General features: G+C 41.2%; 1 protein-coding gene across 16 annotated transcripts in view; it reads right to left on the bottom strand.

Moving 5' to 3' along the window:
- The window catches only part of OSBPL1A (oxysterol binding protein like 1A), a gene marked incomplete at its 5' end in the record, with an annotated part of 77,083 nt that overhangs the window by 2,342 nt on the left and 52,485 nt on the right, over positions 1-22,256 (bottom strand). For 13 of the 16 annotated variants that reach the window (XM_084511860.1, XM_084511859.1, XM_084511862.1 and 10 more), the window contains 11 exons: positions 2,351-2,441; positions 4,831-4,954; positions 5,677-5,793; positions 8,837-8,963; positions 9,214-9,303; positions 9,395-9,502; positions 9,997-10,179; positions 10,901-10,998; positions 11,341-11,475; positions 12,884-12,959; positions 18,075-18,231. In XM_084511860.1, coding sequence (XP_084367986.1) covers positions 2,351-2,441; positions 4,831-4,954; positions 5,677-5,793; positions 8,837-8,963; positions 9,214-9,303; positions 9,395-9,502; positions 9,997-10,179; positions 10,901-10,998; positions 11,341-11,475; positions 12,884-12,959; positions 18,075-18,231 — 1,306 coding nt within the window. Of the gene's footprint in view, positions 1-1,434; positions 1,459-2,350; positions 2,442-4,830; positions 4,955-5,676; positions 5,794-8,836; positions 8,964-9,213; positions 9,304-9,394; positions 9,503-9,996; positions 10,180-10,900; positions 10,999-11,340; positions 11,476-12,883; positions 12,960-18,074; positions 18,232-18,539; positions 18,658-22,256 lie in introns of those variants that run through there. The other 3 variants (XM_084511858.1, XM_084511850.1, XM_084511856.1) reach the window with 2 other exon arrangements.

The following is a 22,256-nucleotide window of genomic DNA, read 5'->3' as shown; positions in this document are numbered from 1 at the left end:
CCCAAGCAGAAGTTAAATCAAATTCGGACCAATTATGAGAAACCGACTTTGAAAAGCAAAAGCCTGAAGGCAGCCAGCCCTACAGTGCCACACCACAAAGTGGAGCAGCTTGTAGGCAAGGCTGGCTGGGTCCAGGAGGGTTGAGATGCGTATCAGAAGTAACACCCTGCTGAGCAGCAGTGGTCCTGCCCTGATTAAATGAAGGAGTCAACAGAAGGCAGAAATAGCTGTCGCCCCTTGTGTTGTACATGGCTCATGACCATATCACCTCCATGCAGGATGCATCAGCTGTTCTGATGTAACGTGTGTGTGCGCGCACGCGTTTGCCTAGCACAGCACCTAGCACATATACACACATTCGCCTCATCCCTCAGAGGAAGGAGCTTCACCCCTTGGTACCTCACTGCTGCATCTGCAGCACTGGAACAGATCAGGACACCGGAGCATCCTCCAGTGCTGCTGCTGCCAGCATGGGAAGGACAGGGGGACACCAAAGCGATGGGCAGCTAAGTGACAGGGGAAAGAGCGGGATCTGAATCACCAGCAACAAGCACCCCTCTGCTTCAGAACTGAACCAGTCTTTACTCAAGAGTTCAGACTGCTGCTCAGCATGAATCACTTCTTCAGAAACACCAAGGCTCCCCTTCTGAAGTGGATTCAAAATAAACAATCACTCGGCACTTTGGAGAAGTCTCTTAGGAGGGAAGAATCTACTAGACAAGCCAAGTAATATACCTTTATGGGGCCAGGAAGGTGCAGCAGTTTACATCAATTTACGTCATGCTGCAGATGAAGACCTACAGCTGACCTGCTGGGAACAGGTAGGAGAGTTTCCCTTCACAGTGTGGCTTTTTTCCCCCCAAGCCCAACCCTTTGCATTAAAATGGAAAGGAGCTGTTCCTACATAATTTATGTTCATCCTTTGGAAGCAGCTGTACTTGGCATTCCTACTGAGGAGATCAAATACTAGGGGGAAAAAAAAAAGAAACCAAGGAGTTCTTAAAGGATACCAGGCAAGTGGTGAGCAGGTCTAAAGTTCATGCACTGTCTACTTGCACTACAACAGCTGAAGAACCTTGGGAATGGTTTCTGCACTCATTACAGACCTTGTAAAACCACTGCTCTGAATTGTGCTCTGGAAATTCCCCTACTCCTGATACTCAAAGTCCAGGTGCTTTGAGCTATGCCTTAAGGTACTTCAGACACCTGGAGGAACACAGTGTAGCTTCCCTTGCTTTAAAAACATTTGGCAGGAGTTAGAACCAAAGCTTATAAGGCCTCTGAATTCAGGAAAGGAAGAGGGAAGTGTAAGGCTGTCCAGCATTTACTCAGAAGCATTACAAAGATGTTATTTTGCACCATTTTCAGGGCAGACAAACCCAAACACTTCAAGAGAGCAGGCATAAGAAAAAGACAGTTCAGACATAACCAAACCTGGGACTCTGGGCTGATGGGTGACTTCATTTGGAGGAAAGAAAACAAAAAGTGATTTACAGTTACAAATAGACATTTTAAAGACCTTCAATCCATAGTGTCTGGGTGTATTAATAGCTAATTAGTAAAGAAGAGATGAAGCTTGGTTCCTTTTAGAGTTTAGCCCTACTGTTTCATTTCTTTTCCTTTTTTTTTCCCTGTGAAGGGACGACCAACCTATTGATATAAATTTAATAGACTCCAGTCAAACTAGGTTTATATGGTCATGTTTTCAAGACTTCTGTTTAGCTTGCTGTGCTTAAGAGCTCCCAACTGACTTCCCTCACCTTACAGTTTAAAAAATTATCCTGGCAGATGCTAAAAAGTAAGCTAACTTTCCCCTCAGTTCTAATTTTTGCAGTTGGTCACGCTCTTGGAAAGCAGGAAATGACTTAGCGAGGTGAGAAAGCCATTTCACCACGTTGAAAACAGCTGACTGTGGTGGGAATCCAGCATTGCCGACACACAGCAACTGATCTGAGAAGTGACAGCAGTCACAAAGCTGTCAAGTTCACTGGAGGAATCATTTCTTCCTCCCTTTGGCCAAGCACCCAAATTTGAGGCAATTAGAAGTTAATCACCAGCAGTCCTTACAAGCAGCTATCAGAGGCAACATCTTTGCCAGGCCAGAACCAACAGAGGCCCAGAAAAGACAGCGCACTTAGCATGTGAACAGCGAGAAGGAAGGACTGTAGACAAGCCTGACCCTGGAAGCACTACAGCCTGTGCAAATACAGCAGCACCACCACCAAACCAGGTACGTCAGCTTCTTACAGACCGACACATCTCTGTGCATCGCTGGCGTGGTGGCAGTTAACCTGCGTGTTCAAAGCCTTTATACAACTAACTCCACGTGCAGAAACGTGGGCACGCTTACCTTGTCTTCCAGTCTTCCTCTGACTTTGAACGATTTTTGCGGGCGGTCCTTTGCTTTTCTTCTAGCCTCTTCTTTTCCTCACTAGCTAGGTCTTGAAGGAATAAAAATACACAGGTAAATAAATATTCACAAGGCCTTCGTGTATATACATATGTACATAAAAATTTGTATATAAGAGAGAGTCACAGCTGACCCAGCAAATTAACAAGGGACGTAGAAAAATTGTCCATTTAAAAAGCCATCAACATAACACAGTAATGTTCCTGTTCTAGCTTAAGAGCAGAGCCAGGCCAGCTGTGGCACAAGATCAGCCACTGACACATTCCGGTCTCGTGACCACTAAATACACATTTATTCATGTCCTGAGGTCCATGAAAACATTTCCATGTCAGCAAATGTGAGCTAGGGGAGGCAGCATATCTAGAATTTATTTCAGTAGGGAAACTGATAAAGTACAACACAATGCTGGATTTATTGCCAAAGTCTGGCCACCTGCCGGAGTTTTGGGTACGCTGTTACTAGCGCTTAGTTTCTGGTCAGTAAGGGTTTGCAATATTCATCTCCAAACCATGAGGAATAATCTTTGCAGCACGCTTTTGTTGTTGTTGTTGTTGTTGTTAAAGTAAGCTTGCATTTGGCCAAAAGGACGGGCTTGTTTTTCCTTCAGAATGTCTCAGGACTAAGTCAGAAGTCAGACTAAGAAGCAGATTAAATGAAAGGCATGATCTCTTTCATACTTGAATCCTCAAAAAGTGTTTCACAAACAGTTCAGAAAGAAGTATTTGAGAGAATTATTTTTGGAAGACCAACTGCATGTTACCAGTCTATCTGCAAGATCAACTTTAGGCTGTTAGTATAGTGAAGAAACATTTAACTCTTGTTAAAGGCACAGGTACTGCACTTCAAGTTTAGACACACAAGTTATTGGCGATGCTGTGAACCAGGAATGTCCACCCTGCTGGCAATAAAACAATCCAGCAGACAGAAGAGACTGCTTGTAGGAATTCATTGATCTGCTTTTTTTTTTTTTTTTATAAGCTTCAAAGAAATTATCAGCTTCTGAGAAAAAAACTCAGAAGTACAATTGCACTGTAGTATGTCTGTTTCATTGTTTTTCATACCTAAGTCTCAGACTATTTATCAGAAGCAGTCACAGTCATCATGCTATTACGTAGGTGAAGCTGAATCAGAGGTTTCATGACTTACCCAAATCACTTAACAAGCCAGAAAAAAAATATCAGAAGCCCCCATGCTTTTAGCCTACAAATGTGGCCACCCTGCTTTATAAGTAAAATGACAAAGAGAGAGGGGCAAAAAAGGGCTGGGGGAGGTTGTTCCACACCATAATCAAGTATTTAACACCAAGTTGCACATCAGAAGACTAAAAGACACTTTTCACTCCATGACATTACAGTAACAATCTCTATGAGGTTTCTAAAAAGCACACAATTTCTACTCATTTGAAGTCTCATTCACTTCTAATTCACTATTCTAGGACAACAAAAGTGTTCAGTTCCCAGCGAAGAATGATTTTGCAGCAAGTACATTTGATGTTGCAGTTTCAACTTAAATACTTTCGACTGCATTAGTCAGAATTGGCACAACAAAATATCCCTTTTGCACTGGCTGATGAAAACAGAAACCAAAAAGTTCACAAATGCTTCTGAGACTCTCTTCTTAGATTAGTCTCCAATTATAGGGCTTGACTACAGAGCACAACAAAGGGTCTCAAACTAAATGAAAAGCATAGCATGAAGTTTAAGATTCCTGCTTATATGGAAGAACACAACCAAGTAGGTGGTGCAGTGTGTTCCTGGACAGGAGCTAAGCCACTCATTCTCTCCAATTTGCCAAGGAGGAACTAGGGAGAGAATCAAAGAGCAAAAGCAAGAAAAACTCATGGGTCAAGATTAAGACAGTTTAATAAGTGAAGGGGACAAAAAAGAGGAGAAAGTGATGCAAGGGCAATCACTCATCACCTCCCAGCAGCAGACCTATGCCCTGCCAGTCTCCAAGCAATAGCTGCTTTGGGAAAACATCCTCCCTGACAAAGTTTTGTTGCTGAGCACGATGTTAACAGCATGGAAAACCTCTGACCAGTTGTAGTCAGATGTCCCACTGTGCCCCCTCCTAATTGCACTCACCCCAGCCCACTTGCTCTGGAACAGAGGAGAAACAGAGGTGGCCTTGATGCTGCACAAACATTCAACAGCATGTCGTCAGTGCTGCCTGGGGCACCAGTGTAAAACATAGCACCGTAACGTTAGGCTGCTACGAACAAAATTAGTTAGTACCTGACCCAGTAAAGGTGGGCAGCATACCTTTCCCACTAGAGGCACACCAGTTAAAGAGTTATGGTCTTGTAGCATGGGTCACTACTTATTCTAAAAGTTCATCTAATAATTGAAAAATGGAATTTGTTTCCTTTTTTTTTTTTTTCCCCTCCAGCCCTTCAGTTTTAACAAGAAATAAAAACATACCTATCTCTCCGTTTTCCATGGCTCTGATATCTGGTCGTAGCCGGCAGTCAGTTTTGGGAATGACGCTCTCCATTTCTTTGTCCAACTCATTCAAAGCCATGGCAAAGCTAGTGAAGTTGTACATCTGAAATACAGAGATACAGCTGAAAGTTTACTTTCTTACAAAGCCTCTAGCTGCTAGCCTTAATACACACCAGAACAGATGTATAAAAACAAACATCCAGATGCTCTTATATTATTTAATCACTCATGATAGGAATACTGAAGACACCAGCAGAGCTGCACTGTCAGGAAGAGTGTAGCTGATCCTTGGCGGTTCTGTTTAACCAGGACAGCATCCAATTACTCAGTGCACTACTTCGCTCTTATCTTATTTTTCCAGTCCTACTGGTATTTTCCCCAGCTCTGTAAGGAGACTTCCCCCTTGATTAACTTATTGAGGGCACCTTTTCTTGTTTGAATTCCTTTTTTTTTTTCTCCTGTAGTGGCACACATGCCCTCAGTCCCTGCCCACTGGCTCTCCAGCTCCACAACCCTTCACACACCACTGAGGTATGTGCCTCAGCAGGGGAACAGAGTGGAGAGAAGAAGAGGGGAAGTTGCCCATACCTCTGGCTGCACAAAGCACTCCATTTTGCAGAAAAACTGAGCAAACTAGAGCCATACCTGTGGTGGTTACCCCTCCAATCCCACATTACAGTTAAAACTGTAGTGAGAAAGTTTGTTGCTGTGACCAGGCAAACCCACATCCATTAGTGAAAAAGAGGACAAATTAATCTGCTTTGCGTTGACCAGGCAGAACAACAGGATAGCATGCACTTTTTAATAAACAGAAGCACGGCTGACCTGTGCTGAATTTGGAGGTCTTGGAGTTATCTTCCATAGCAAAATACTTCCAGGAATAACATACACACTCTCAGAATCTGGCAATGGCATCTCATCGGGTTCCTCGGTATTGCCCACCTAAAAGTAGCACATAAAGAAAATGAAAATATTTTACTATTTTTATTATCATCACAGAATGGTTTGGTTTGGAGGGGACCTTAAAGACCATCCAGTTCCACCCCCCTGCCATGGGCAGGGACACCTCCCACCAGACCAGGTTGCTCAAAGCCCCATCCAGCCTGGCCTCCAGGGATGGGGCATCCACAGCTTCTCTGGGCAACCTGTGCCAGTGCCTCACTGCCCTCTGAGTGAATAATTTATTCTTTATACCTAATCTAAATCTACAGTTTTTTAGTTTAAAGCTGTTATTCCTTGTCCTACCACTACATTCTCTAATAAGGAGTCCCTCTCCTGCATTTCTGGCTCATATCAAGCTTCTCGTCAACCAGCACCTGCAGGTCCTTCTCCTTAGGGCTGCTCTCAGTCCTAGAGGTCTGTATTTGTGCTTAGGATTGCCCTAGCCCAAATGCATCAGCAGCAATATTAAGGAGTCAAACAATTTACATTTGTTCTTTCTAACACTGGAACTTATGTAAAATTACTTTTACCAAATGTAAATTTCAGGAACAAACTTTTCAAGATGTGTACTCCCTCCCAAGCAAAGACTACCAGCAGTTTCCTACATTGATATCTTCATGGATAAAATTTGGATGATCAAGTGTTAAGAAAGGTCAATTCTTCTACTAGAAAAATGTCCCATTTACTCAAACACAAGCACTTCTATACCTGATGGCATTAATTCAGCCACACAAGATTATGTTACTGTCCTGAACTAAAGCCAGATAGACAACCAGCAAGACCCTCCCATGAAAATTTGGTGCTACTATCACAGCTAAACACAGCAGTTCATTTCAGAGACCACAGAAGAGCAGAGCTGAACTTAAAGACAACTAATGCTCTAAAACCCCTGGCTACGTGCTAACAGCTTTAATCCTGCTGCTAATAAGCTTTGCTCTCTGATGGTTGTATCAGATAATACAGGCTGATGTTTTAGTACAAAATAAATCCCACCACCTAGAATGGACTCAACTGTTCTCCAAGCTGATTCAATCTTTCAGAAATTAGGAGTTTGAAGCAAAATAGATCAGAAAACTCATATAACAAAATATAATAAAAAATACTCATATAGCAAAACAAGGACACTTCAGTAACAGACTGTCAAATTCCAAACCAACTTTTACAGAAAAAACTAGAATGCATGCTACAATTTGAGTCTGGTTTGATACATGATCTTAAAAATGCCACAAGAATTAAAAGGAATTCAGGGGAAAAAAAAAAAGGGCTTTTCCAAGTGCTTTTGCCACGACATTGACTATTTTATACTCAGCACTGCCCAATATCTCTTTCATAAACTATACTACCAGAAGGGTGGTAAAAGACTTGCCAAAGCAAGACCTCTAGTGTCTGTAACCAGACATGCATGAGGGCAGGTGCTAGTGCCTTACAGTATTTCCTTCCACATATTAGCACTGAAAATTCGCACAAAATGTTTCACCTTGATTAAAAAAACAAAACAACAAAAAAAAAACCACTAGTTCATTCACAGCAGAGCTATCTTGGCCTAACTAAAGGGCCTACTCTTATCCTGATGTTGGTAAAATACTACCTTTGCATACATTAAGACTTATTCAGCACTCTGACAAATTATATTTCCAGTAGTTTCATCCCTACAAAAATCAGAGATTTAGATGGAAAACCTGGGGCATTTTGAAAAAGGACTTGCATTCCAGCTGCTCCCATAAAGGGAGACAGAAAAAATCCTACATTAGCAAAAACACAGCAAGAAGGAATTGCTGGAAAACAACTAAAAAAAAATCTGAAAATTCTAATTAAAAGGAATTTGAATGGCAATGTACCTTCATGCCTGAATAACAGCTTTATTACCTTGAAGGTAATAAACACAAACAAACCACATCCAGATATTATACTTGAGACTTGTGTCACCGAGGTCAAAACCTATATGCAATATCAGCTTCTCGAACACAAGGGGGCAGTGGGATTACATATTCAACAAAAACTATGCTGATTGATAGTGTGCATTACAGAGCTTTCAGTTTTCTTCACAGAACTAGTTCTGCTAAATGAATAGAAAATACGTGCTTTACTTGTGTCAGAGGAACACGTAGTTTGAGCTTTACACAACAGCATGCTTCATTTTGAACTGTAAAGCAAGGGCCATCTTCAGCTTTGTTGTTCAGTGGTAGCTGAACAAAGACACAAGGTATGTTTTTCTTTGCTCCTTTCTCCCTAGAGCTCACCAGGCCAGACTCAAGGAGAAGCAGTAATCCCCAGTGCCTTAGTACTCTCCTGATGACAGGCACTGGAGCAATCTCAGATACAGTAACAGTCTGAACCTGCACAGGAACAACTGCTTTCAAAAGTTATCTCCCTTGTTTTGACATTAAAATGACCAACACCAAAACCAACAAAGAAATCTGGCTATAGTCACCAAAGGGGAACAATCCCTATTTTAAGTAACTGTGAATGATTGTTCTTCATCAAGCTGTAAGGGGCCACCGTCACCATACACCTTAAACAAAAACCTACCAGAAGTCTGAAACAATTAAGAACATTTTAATTTTTCTCCCAGAATAAAGAAAAAAAAATGCAACTGTGGGAGAAAAAATTTAATGATTCTATGGCTGGGACAATGTAATAGAAAACAATACCTTGAAAAAGCTGAAAAATAAGATTTCCTATCAAGATGAGAAGCTAGTCTATTTTGCCTCTCTAAGTCCAAGTTCTGCTAAAACACAAACGTTATTGTACATTGTCAGAACCACAGTCCAACTAACAAGTATGCAATACCTCCTTGGGAGGAAGGGGCAGGTATTGAACCAGCCAGCAGCTAGATAACTCCAATATTTGGGAAGCTTTAATACAAATCTGTGAGAGCACATGCCTTTTATCCCTTAATACCGATATTCATCCAGTCTGGTTTTGTGGGATCACTACGAAAGACAGAACAAGTGAACAGTAATCCTAATGCTCTTAAACGCTACAAAAATATTTAGCTGCCCTATCACGCCTCTGAGATACCACCTTCATACGTGACTAGTACCTGTTTACTGCTTTTCTTCTCTTCTGCATTTTTCTTGTCATTTTTTTTGTAAGCTTCGAAAGTAGCTGGGTCAACACTGTACAGACACTCCGTCCACTTCCCATACAGTGCACAAAGTTTCTTTTTGCTGTCAAGAAAGACCAAGTTTACAAAGGAGCTTAAAGAGATTTATTTCATTTCAGACAAAAATAGCTGAAAAAAAAAGGACTTTTGAGGGCAATTTTTTTTTTTAAACTGCACACTTAGTGTTACACAATTCACAACCTGCTGTTTCAGGTTTATGCCCTTGGCATACTGTGTTAAGGACATTCAGGCCTACAGTTCCCTTCACAAACAAAGGGCAGCAACTTGCTTCTTATTAGCAATGAAACTGTTACCTCTTGTCCTGAATGTATCCTTCAACTTTGTGCAACTCCTTCCCAAAGAGGCCACAGGGCTTGAAGCTTAGTACACACTTCTCGCCAGTTCTGCAGGCAGAACAAGATGGCACCAATTACTTCCAAATATTTCTCCTTTTTGAACTCGCAGCAAGTGAAAGCACTCACATTCTCAACTTACTTGTGGTTAGTTATTTCCACATTTCCGTACTGCTCAATCCAAAGTTTGCCCACAATGATGTTATGCACACAGCAAGTAGGATTTGTCCATGTGTAGGCTTCATTGTGTCTGTGGGATATAAAAATAAGTTACTTGTATCTTTGTATTGAATGTCACTGCTGCAATAAACCATCTTCCATAAATGGCATCAAGTCTTGAAACAGACATAGCAAGAAGCCCAGCAAAGTAAGAGTTTTATTAACCTCTTGCTACTGGTTTTATCAATTCCTTAAACAGCAACTTCAGTGTAGACACTGAATGACAGACATTAGGAAAGCCAATAGGACTCAAGTGTGCTAGTCTTAGTAGGACTGGATGCCCAGGCATCTGTGCAGAACGCAGACATAAGCACCAACAATTACTACTATTATTACACAGTTCATTAAGGCAAGTGATAGCAGTTCCTTTCATCTTCTCACTCCCTCCACCCCACAAAGCAATCTGCCATCAAACATTAGGATGTGGGCGTTAGACATGCTCATTCCTAAGCCACGAGGCTCTAATGCGCACTAACCATCAAAGATGTGGCCATGTACCTACGCAATTCTTACTTATCAACTTACTCAAGGAGCTCCAAAGTCATTGTGCCTTTTGGTTCCGCTTCCACGCTCTTGCCCCAGAATTTGAGTTTAGGATAAATTGATCCATGAAACACGAAGTCGTTATTTAAACCTTCAGCATAGAAAGCACTGATGGGTGGATGATGGCTAACTTGCTCTGAGAGAAGCCTAAATCCAAGATCATCTCTGCAAAATAAAGGTTCTAAAAATCAGTATTCTGAAGATACAAAATAAAAATGACAGAAAGCATTTATCTAAGGTATCAAGTACAGTGAGGTTCTTTTCCCTATGGTGAAATAGATAGTTGGACCCACACACAGTTGCTCTACTCAGTGCAAGACTTAGTTAAAGCCCTAAGGTAGGACAAAAAACAGCTCAACTCATACATAAAATATCCTCATTCTAAATAACCGAGGACATCATGTAAAGATGTAGCAATAACGACCAAATCTGATCAGTGTGTTTACTTTGATAGTGACCTCTTCTTTAAACTTTTGCTTAGTTATAGACCAGATGCTCACTTGTTTTAGAGAAGAGTTTGCCCTCAGTGCAGCTGCACAGTACCATATTAGCATAGCCCATTTGTATTCTGGACACTCATACAATGAATATGATACTTCTAACATCTTGTGCATCTTTTCATTGATACAGTTTCAGAAAAGTCATTTTTTGTATAAAAAAGAAGCCTGCTTTTCGAACTGACAAATTGTATAGCCTTCTCTGAGTTGAAAAGTTCACTGGGGGTTGAAATTTCCCTGAGGGGCACATGGCTGAACACCAGCACATTGCAAACACCTTCAGCAGCTGCGAGAATAGGCAGCATCTTACGAGCCACCTGACAAATCTAATCAAACATTAGTACATCAAATACCACCCTTTGCTCTTCAGTGCATCTTCTGTTCATTACCTGATCAATTCATACGTCTCTCCAAGCAATGGGTTGAACGGCTTCCCCGTACGTTCCCACTGTGAAGCTACAGCAGACACAGCAAAGGCAGCTACACACTGTTCAAAAAGAACGAGCACACAGTTCATCTCCAGGATTTTAGTCTTTATCAAACATTAACAGTCACAGTATTACAGAATGTCTCTTCTGAAGTGGCACAGAAAGGTTCTACTTTCAAGGGAGGGCAATAAATAGTTTTCCTCAAAAATGCTAAAAAAAAAAAAAAAAAAAAAAAAAAAAAAAAAGAGCAAGCCTCAGGAAAAGCAAAACACTTTCTTAGGTACGTAAAACTGATTAACAAGAGCATCTGACATGAAGCAGATTATAGCAGTTCCTCCTATACAGAGACTATCTACAAAGAAAAATGTCCAAATGCATTTAAAATATCACAGCCAAAGTACCTGCATTCGCTCCGTCGTGCTAGACAGCGAGCTGGCTTTGTGGATGAGGTACGTGTGCTCCATGTACTCTGTAAGTCGCTGAAGGAAGCTGAGGGGCTCGTTGAATATAACTGGCATTGTGATCTTGGACAACTCCTGATGCACAAATGAAATTTGTGTTAAAAAACAAATGAGTAGATACGCTGCCCTGCAGTAACCCAAACCTAATTGGCTTATTACAAAAATAAATTATGCTCTTAGTGCTAATGCAATGTGCTTGATCTGGCTCTGCTAATGCCAAAAGGAAAAAACCCTCTACATCCCTCGTGAGCTTGGTAAGCTTGTGTTGGCATGTAAGGCTACTTTGAAACAAAAAGAAAATAAAACATCAAATAAACTAACTTCCCACTAACACACACATTAAGAAAGTGAGACAAAACAACAGAGTGAAGTATGATGGGTCCTTTCAAAAACTAAGTTATTTATTACTCTTAAAAAGGATATAGGCCACCTAATTACTTAAACATATTATCTTTTCTGGAGGCAGGTGAGCAGGCTGGGGATTAGAATGGACGACAAAACGTCACTGTACAGGAATACAAACAGGATTTTTTTATTCTGAAAAGGGAATTTCTATAACAGGAATATAAATTTAATGCAGTTTTGATGCTGTTTATTCTCTTTCATATTTTTTAAAACATGCCCTTTGAATGCATGATGTAGCAATGTTTAAAGCCATCTGCAGTAGCAAATTAAAAGCATAGTATGACCACTGGCAATGCATGTTGTAAACAGCACTGTTCTTAACCACAAAAACAAGATCTAGCACCTTTGTGGCTTTGTTTTTTTTTGTTTGTTTGTTTTTGTTTTTCCTCCTTACACACACCTTTTGCAAGATAGGCTTTCAATCTGTTCTTTGTATTTTAGGGATATAACACTTCTCTGCTAAAGCCACTGTGACAAGCATCAGATGCTTCACAACTCAGGAGACCTGGAGCTACCAATAGAGGCATTCCCTAGCATTTTCACTTCTTGTTTGGTGTTGTGTGCTGTTTCTAACCAGAGCAGGGGAGGAGGAAAAAACAACAGTGACTAAACACACACATGCCCTTCTGTAGGCTAGTGTTACAGGATGATTGAGGTTTATCAGCAGTAAGTACTTTCAGCCCACTGCAGGATCTAATTGGGAGAACAACTTCTCAATTCACCCTTAGCTGGAAGCAGATTACATGCCAGCCAACTAACCTCTGATCTGTTCACTGGCCAGTAACACTGCTAGGAGTGGAGACTGAAATACTAGGGGAGCAGGGAGAAGAGCAAAGTTAAAGTTTCTGTGAAAGTTAAAAACAGCAAACTGCTACCACAAAGTACTTTAAGGCTTAAATTAAAGAGAAAATGCTCTTAATCGAGCAGTATTACACTAAGCAATTCTAATTTTCCTAGTTAAAAATAAACAAAGAACAAGAAGCAAATTAAAAAATAAATAAATCCCTCTCCCCTCTCACTTAGGCCTCAAATGAAACAGTAACTTCAAATCCTTTATCACAGCTTTCTGATTACCCACCATTCCAATGCATTTTCTTAAGATACTCCAAATACTGAAGTCATTTCTGGAAAACATTGGAGATGGCAAGCTTGTTCTGTGGAAAGAAATGGGGAAGAAAGAGAAACAGTAAGAGAAGTTTTCCATTACTAATGGTGACTGATAAACCCAACTACTCTTCTTTGAAAGTAAGAGTTTTCCAAATCACCCAGTAAACTGTAAAGCCAAACCACTCTTAGCTAGCACAAAAGGGCTGGGAAGCTTTCATTACAAATACCAATCTCATTTAAACTTTCATGTCCATAAGCTCATTTAAACAAAATTCCATATATTAAATTAATAATAATAATAATCATCATCATCATCATACATTTAAAATTAAAACCCAAAGGGGAACAACAGTCCTACTTCGAATCATATAAGCTGCTTTACCTGACCAGAAAGCTGAATTTTTCCAAAACCAGTACCATTCTCTTCATTTTGTATAAGAGCAATGGAAAAGAATTCCTTTTCATGAAGGACACTGCAGGTACATTCACTATGTCTGAACAGATTTGGGAGTTTAATAGTGGGGTTTCTTCTTGCTAGTCACCTGTGTAGCAACAATGACGGGCCATGCCATTTATTGCCTATAACTATAATCAACCCTCAAAAAGAAAAAAAGAAAGAAAAAAAAAGAACAGAAAAAGAAGCTTCATTAAAGAGCTGAACAGGTAACAACCTTTTCTACAGGGGGCTGACATATCTGGACGCAGGTCTGAAACGTACTTTCAAGACCAACATTTAGGCTGTGCCATACAGCTTGTATTCCTCAGCATTACTTGAAATTGGGTAACGATTTTGTTCCATTTTTGTACTGCTACCAACCAGCTCAACTATTAACCCAATTTACCCAGAGAAAGGCAGAAATATAGGTCAATGCCTTTTGTCCACAGCAACACTGAAATCAGTGTTTGGATTATGAGGCTATTACCAATGAGGAAAATCCTCAATAGATAAGAGCTATCTACAGCTCACTCAAACAGCAACAACTACTTAATTTCAAAGTTTAGCCAACTCTGCCTCACAATTGGCACCCTCCTAACCAGGAAGGTGCTGTTTCCCCCCACAGTAGCTACAGCAATACGTTTTTATTTTCTTAAGAGTTGCAGTTTGAATAGGATGTAGGTGCCTCCTCCATCCCACCTTTTTGATTAACAGAAACATTGCCATGTGGGAAGAAAAAAAAAATTAACTCGGGCTAAGTTAGTTTCAGTAGCCCTATTTGCTAAATTACCTTCCATACTTATCTATTACTAAAACACCTTTACCAAGGTTGACCTTTCAGTTTTCAGTACAAACAAAAAATGTTCCTTAAAATACAAGACCTATCCCATCAAAAAATAGGATATGCCTGAATTCCTTAAAGTACTAAACTACGTTTCATCTTACTTGCTAGCAGCCTAACGCTGACTTGTTTTACTCAGCCTCCCATGCAGAGAGCATGAGTGGGTAGCAGGATTTATTTTAATTGATTGACATGGTATCACTCATTCCCTATTCCAACTTTCCACTCATAGCAAAATATGTGGTGAAACAGATCATTTTGAATTTTATTAAGTATAAAAACACTTTTGTGGATGCTTTGATACAAATGCCCAGGAGAGGACAGTGTCCACCAAGCAATCAGCCTTACTTTCATTTTCAGTGTTGACTTATTTCTCTGTGTGTCCTCGAATGAGTGGAGCTAGCAGAGCATATATTTTTAAGTCCTTCTGCATGTAAAACACTCACATACTTCTGGCTTGAAGTATACATAGGGATTACTTGCCTTAAATATTAAAATTTACATTTTCATGGAAGTTAATCTCCATTCAATTTAACTACATGGAAGTTGGCATTCAGTTTAAGCCATTCACCCACATTTCTTCCTGTGAGTGTAAGAGCCAAAACCGATGTGATGTTCAGTTCGTTCCTCCACATAACACATACATAACAAGGAAACAGAACTGCTTTAAGCCACTAAGAAAGCTAGTGGGGGACAAGTGAGGACACGTGCAAAAACGACAGGCAGCCAAGACCTGAGGCCTACTAACCTTGGCCTACTCCCTGTGATTAAGGGAAAGGTTTGTGAGTGCACAAATTTCCTCCCAGATGTCAATTTTAGAAACACCTCCGGAAGTTAATTTTAGCTGTGACAAAAACATCTGCAGGAATTTACTTGCATGTAGAACAGATAAGGTGCATTTAAAGATCATTCACTGAAAAACACTTGTCCAAGCTTTACCTTTAGCAGATTAACTACTACAGGAATCCTGCTGGGAAGGAGACACAGGGCATGAAAAAGGCATGTTTAGCTCGCTCTTCATGTAAACCTGACCAAAAGACCTCCTGGCTCATGAAAAGCCAAGCACAAACACCTTTGAAAGGTTCCCCTAAAGGGAAAGCTGACTACAGAAACACAGCAGTAAGAGGGAAACAGCAGTGATAAATAGATGTTACACTATGTTACATCCCACACTTCCATGGATTTTTATTTTTTTTTAAATTTGGCTCAGATTAAAAAATTCCCCTTTAAAGAAAGAAATGATTCGAATGCTCCCAAGCTAGTTATTTAATGTACTACTCCCCCTAACTAGACAAATCCTCTCCCATGAAGTTTTCAAAAATTATGAAGTGTACTCTCAAATCAGCCTAAAACTACAAGAAGTCACATCAGCCACATTCTTTCAAGCACTATGACCACTCAGTAGGATGCAAGCTATATTAATAAAACCAGACTTAAACAGCAAATTACAAGTCATAACTAAACCTTGGCATTTTCATTTCATTACCTAGCACCTGCCTAGTAAGCTTAAAAGGCAAACAGTCTGTTGAAAATCAGGTTGTAACTGATACAAACAGCACCTTTGGTGAAATATTTAATGGCACTGGCTTCACCTGTCTACATCTGTATATCCCAACACTGGTATTTGTTTTTAAACCAACAGATTGACTCTTGCATCACCAAAGCAACAACAAACCAACAAAAAGCAACCTCTGCCTCCCTGCACAAAACACATGCTGCTCAGAAAAAAAAAAGAAAAAAAAACAAAGGTGGATGGCAGCTCAGGTTTTCTAAACGGAGATAGGAAAGAGTTATTTATAATGACAGGCATACAGTGTTGGGTACTTATGTGCAGCCCAAATACAGCTGCAGATCCTCTATACAACTAATAAACCACAGGAAGGTATAAAGCATTTTAATCAAAAGAAATTTATCTAGTCTATTCTATAAGCATAGAATAAGTCATTCTATAAGTCATATTCTATAAGCATTATGGAAACTTGCTTACATGTGGTTAACAAAGTGTAATGATGGAATTAAGTGCTGTTAAAAAATTCTGCTCCCTACATTTTGCATGGCATGAAGAAGGTAAGGTTTCTGCTCTGAAAAGGACACAGGATGATGTGTATTTGTCTACTTGCACTATAAACTAGCCCCAAAACAGGCACAAATCGGAACCAGCAACTCCAGTTAGGTGACACAGTTTTGAATTCAGACTTGCAGCCAGACACAGCAAGCAGATCCCTTACCAGGACAAAGACCACAGCCACCACGAGTCTCAGAAACAACGCTAGAAGCACCACACAACTCCCATCCCCTGAGATGGCTCTCGTGGAGGTAAAGTTTAAATTGGTAGTGCTCTGGGGAAAAACAGTTTGCATCAATAGACTTACAGACAAATCCCAGCATGTCACCAAGGTGCCAGGTAAAAGTTTGACATTACAGCTCAACCTAAAACATGCTCTGGCTATTTAGTCATGTAAAGCGTGACCATACATTCTTATCTATATTCAAGAGAGAGGTTTCCACTTTTCCTGTGCAGTATATTAATAGACAGCCAATTTATGCTCTGGCTTTACTGTAATATCCTACATCTTAAGCAACTCAGAGAGAACAACCTATGGACAGATATGTACAGCTTTTCATATCTTATAAAAATAGATTTTAAACGTTCCTCCAGTCACCCGGCTCCATGCAGTTCTGATAACACAGTGCAGCATTATGGAAACTTGCCAAGTTATTTCTTTTCACACTAAGTAGATTATCAGTTGCTGTTAAAACTGCCCAGACAATACATGTCAACACTCATCATCCTTTTTACATTGATCTTGAATTGCCTCCTTTCTCCTCCTGCTTTCCAAGGCAGTGAACGTAATTCAGACGTTCACCTTCACCTAGTGCTTCCCCTCCCTACACTTCCTGTGCTAATTAGGAAAGGCACTTAACCAAGGCCATGAACACCGCCCTGCTAACAGCACAACAGCGCAGAGCAGCACGCTTAGTCAGCTGCTTTACATTACCTTCCCTAACCACACTGCTACTCCACCCAAGCCCTCATTTGCCTTAGTCTTTGCCTGCTACAGGAGGGACATGCATTCAGAGGTTGAACCCTGAGACATCAAGTCTCTGACATTGCCACATGCTGTGACAGTCGCTGCAATTTAGCTAGTTAAGATACCAAGTGATTAAAGCACGTCTCGTTTGCTTTAGTAAAATTAAATTTTAATTCCCTGTTTTTACTGAGATCTGGTGTCCTCATCATCATTGTGCGTGTCCAAACCGCTCCCAAATGAGACTTTCTGAAGCATGCTGAAGTCTGACTTTATCTGTAGCACAAACATCACGTTGCCCTTCACTGAAACTTGAGAATCATGGTGTCTATTACGTCTCATTAACTCTAGACCTATTGTTCCTTTTTATAGGCAAGGAAACAAACAAAAATGGATCATTTGACAACACAAAATAAGCACATAAAACATAGATGAGACTGTTAGAATAAGACTCCTTTTGTTTGCATTTGAGTTCCTGATGGCAGGCTAGCAATATTTTTTCATTCATTCCTAATACCGACAGAAGGATCAAATGACTGGAAATTAAAGAGGCGATGGGAGGCATTAAAGATACATGAAGGAATTAAAAATCCACGTAGACTTCAATAAGACCTACTCATTTTTACACAGCATAATCTATTTATTTTTACTTATTCAGAATTGATCATCGAAAAGCAAGACGCAAAGGAAAACACTAGCCATGGAAAAACACTCATCATAAAATCTTAGAACTATTTTTAAACCATCCCTGGCAAAGCTATAGAAGTTTTCCACAATTACGTTTTCAGAGATTCTTGTGGTCTTTCACTCGCTGTTAATGCATGCTGTAATACCTTAAGAACAGGCAACATCCTACCTGTGCTTTTTGATTCCGTTCGACATGGACTCTCCGCTGCCACAAACCTTTTCTTCGGACACGCTTGAAGTTATCGTGTCTTTCGAATCCATGCTGTCCTCCAGCGAGTACGCTGTTGTTGTTTCAAACCCACTTAATGATTTTTCAGATTCTGAATCTGCAAAAGAGCAGGTGCATGTTAATGAATCTGCCGCCGGTGCTGTACTTCAGTCACTAACAGATCCTCTCTCCTTGTACAAAACTGAAACCTAAGTCGGCTCCTGTGTCCTGATGACAGCATCCACTTGGTAAGTAACTAGTACTGTCACAGACCACTGCGGCTCGGTATCTAGACGTAGACTAAAGAATACAGTAGATTAAAACTCCTCTATCCAACAGAGCCCAAACCTGATGTTTTTAGTAAATTGAAGCTACAACAACTTGCTTAGGACAAGCGCCAGCGTCACAAAGATGCCAGTAGCTTACCTAACAGTTAATGCAACAGTCAAGCACTGACGGCTCCTCCTATGTAAGATTTCAGTTTGGTCAAAATTCTTAGACACTCGGTGCTTTTCAGAAGCCTTCACTTCCCAACTCACTGAACAAGTAACAAAAAACAAAAGCAGGTGTTGTACACAATATGCTAGCCACGCAAGTCCCAGCAAAGTCTAAACGATAAGCTCATCAATCAATAAGATAAGCTTTGTACTCTGGAAGGTAGGTTAATAGTACAATCCACATCACAGCTACAACTGAGAATATCAACTACACCTTACTTCCAACCCGTGTCTTGGTCAGACAGTGCTTAACCAGCACTTGAGAACAGATCGCCTTGGCCTAAATTCAGGGGCAAAAACCTCCTGGCACAAAGTCTCAGTATGGCTGAGGCTGGAAAGGACCTCTGGAAATCATCTAGTCCAATCCCCCTGCTCAAACAGGGTCAGCAATAGCACAGTGCACACGTCCAGGTAAGTTTTGAGTATCTCCAAAGAGGCCCCAAACCTCTCTGGGGAGCTTATGCCAGTACCCTGCTCCTCTCACAGTGAAGATTTTCCTCATATTCAGCTGGAACTTCCTGGGTTTAACTTTATGCCTGTTGCCTCTTATTCTGTTGCTGGGCACCACCAAAAAACAGTCTGGCCCCATCCTCCTGATACTGATGTATAGAAATATCTAAAGGGAAGGTAAGATCCTCTCTCAGTCTTCTCTTCTCCAGGCTGAACAGGCCCAGATCCCTCCCCAGTCTTTCCCCCTAAGAGGGGTTCCACTCCCTTAACCATCTTCATAGCCCTTCTCTGGACTCGCTCCAGTAGCCCCACATCCCTCCTGTACTGGGGAGCCCAGAACTGGACCCAGCACTCCAGGTGTGGCCTCCCCAGGGCTGAGTGGATGGGCAGGATCACCTCCCTTCACCTGCTGGCAACACCCTTCCAAATGCACCCCAGGATCCCGTTGGCCTTCTTAGCCACAAGGGCACACTGCTGGCTCATGGTCAGCCTGCTGTCCACCAGGACCACCAGGTCCCTCTCTGCAGAGCTGTTTTCCAGCACATCAGCCTCCAGCCTGTACCTGCACTTGCCTTTGTTGAACTTCATGAGTTTCTCACTGCGCAACTCTCCAACCTGTCCAGGTCCCTCTGAATGGCCCCATAGCACTCTGGGCTATTTGCCACTCCTCCCAGTTTTGTATCATCAGCAGACTTGCTAAGGAGGCACTCTGTTCCTTCTCCCAAGTCAACTCTCTTTCAAATCTGACAAGTTTGCCAAAGGATTATCCAATTGCAAGTCCAAAGAAGCAAGGGAACAGCTCATGACAAGTGAAGATGCACCAATTTCTACCTCATTTAGGAAGCCCTTTAGCAGAAACCAGGTACAACAATGAATGGTAGACAGCCTAATGCAAGCCTCATCTTCCAAAAAAAGCAAACCCAAACTGTTGCAGACACCATTTCTGCTCTGCACTTCCTTCAACATATGTTGCTGCTCTTGGCTGCAAATACCCAGAGAAATAATTGCAAAATTAGTCACTCTCATACATTGATTCTAATTCAAAACCAGCAACCAAAAGCCACTGACGTAGTAGCCCATCCAAACCAATATCTCAGCCACAGTTGTCCATTGCCAGGGACTGTCCTGTTTTGTCTTAAAAAGCAATCCCAGTAGCTTCTCCATATCATGTCACTTACACATTGCTTTGGTGAAGGGGACAGTGACAGGACTTTCTACAACATCCAGACCACAGAAGTGTTAAGAACAGGACAAAATCCTGATTAATGGATGTACTATGCCACAACGTCTCCATCCTCTAGAGAGGATGAGCTCTAGAAACAAAAAGGAGATCTTTGCTTTCGTTAAAAACATCCATCTCTATCCTCATCAAGTCAGTACTGAAATTAAGCCAGTTGCTAGGGAATGAAAAGAAGTGCCAGCTGGTGCTGAGGATATGCTAAAAAAGTGGACTGGCACTCCACAAAATCTTCTCACAAGTTTCCCCAAATTTGTCGGTCTAGTTACATGCCAATTTATGACGTAACATATCAAAGAATTAGTTGGGTGGGTACTGTTTATAAAAAGTAGGATAAGCAGATGATTTTTTATTTTTTACCTGTGGACAACTGTTACATAAATACAGATTTCTTTAGAGACCAGAAGCCTAGGTAGTCAGAAAAACACTGCTGCATACTCAAATAGCACAGAGGAAAGGACACGCTAGCAGTGTAACACAACTGGGCCCTCAGCACCCTGACCACCTCCTACAGCCAACGCATGACAAGCCCTAAACCCCTCCCAGGTAAGTTTTCTAGTTAAGTAGCTGCTTAACTGTGCCAACAGTTATTGTGACAGGGAAAGCATGAAACAAGGACCAAACCCTGTAACACAACAGAGGAGTCTGCCTGCCATAAGGCTCCTTTACACCATCAGGGGCTGTCTTGTTTTCAGCTGAGCATCATGACGACATTCCCCACAACTCCCTCAACGTGAATTTCTGCGACAGATCTAGGACTCCAGAGGTGGAAAGAACAGCATAGGTAAGCTTCACCAGAACCACTGATCATACTGATATGCCTCTCAGCCTAACGAGAATCTTTAAAGACTACATGTGCTCAGGTCTCCAAATGCTGGCCATATGTCACAGTGCCAGGAGACAACTATGCTGAAATGACTGAGCCCAGCACCTGCAAACCTCTTCCAGGGCTGGACAATGACCAGACAGCCTTCTCCAGGGCACATGGCTTACTTAATCAAAATAAATAAATAAATAAAAAGCATGTTGTGCAATGAAGAATGGTGAAACCAGAATGAAAACCAGACACTGTTAGAAGAAATTCACTCTCTATAGATGCTCCTCCCATATCTCTGAGAAAGGGCTCTCATTGAGAAAGCATGTCTACAACAGCTCCTGCCATTAAAGAGCTCAGTCACTAATCCCTAAAACCTCAACTATCTCGTTGGCAAAACCAGCTTAACAAGCCTTGAGAGTTCGCTTAGGTGTCAGAGTGAACAAACCCGGTATTGTATCGCTAGCCTGATCAACAGGCAACTCAAAGCCAGTTTTTCCCGATGTACTTAGAGCTATCTCTTTTCTGAATTAAGATTTGCATACTCCCCCGTTACAGTAAAAAAAGGATTTATATTCACAAGTTGCTACAGAGCAGCTGTCAAACAGATGACTAGGAGAAAATGAGATTTTATTCTAGTGAACTGAAGGGGGTGTGGGCCGAGGAGGGGGGAGACAGAATAAGACTCCCTATTCAGAAGCCAAGATTTAAGTGATCTTTAAGACAAGAAAAGGCTGAACATAAAGCTCTCCAGCTCAAAACCCAAAGTGTCAGGGTAACAGTAAAACATCAGCTACCTCTTGCAAGAGTGGGAGAGCAAAAGCAATGATCACCTAAGTCAAGAGAAGGTCATCTCCTATTGCAACAACTGGTGAGCCTCCAGTTTCCAACGAAAAGATTGGTCAATGTATTAGAGCAATAAATACACCTTCAAAAGGTATTGTTTAACCACCGGCAAGGTTGTGTTTCAACACTGACCAGGTGGTTCTCACCCTCTCTCTGAGATGCTTGGATTTGCTCTTTTAACTATCTTTAAGGCAAGAAGCCCATAGCCAACAATATTCTCATGGAGGTTGTGGAACATTTTTGGTGCATTCAAATATAGCATTTGACAAAATACCCTAAATATGGAAGGGAAGAGCTGT

This window comes from Aythya ferina, assembly GCF_964211825.1.
Source record: "Aythya ferina genome assembly, chromosome: 2".
NCBI lineage: Eukaryota > Metazoa > Chordata > Aves > Anseriformes > Anatidae > Aythya > Aythya ferina.
The sequence above is the reverse complement of the archived record's forward strand: the minus strand, read 5'-3'. Positions and strand labels throughout refer to the sequence as shown.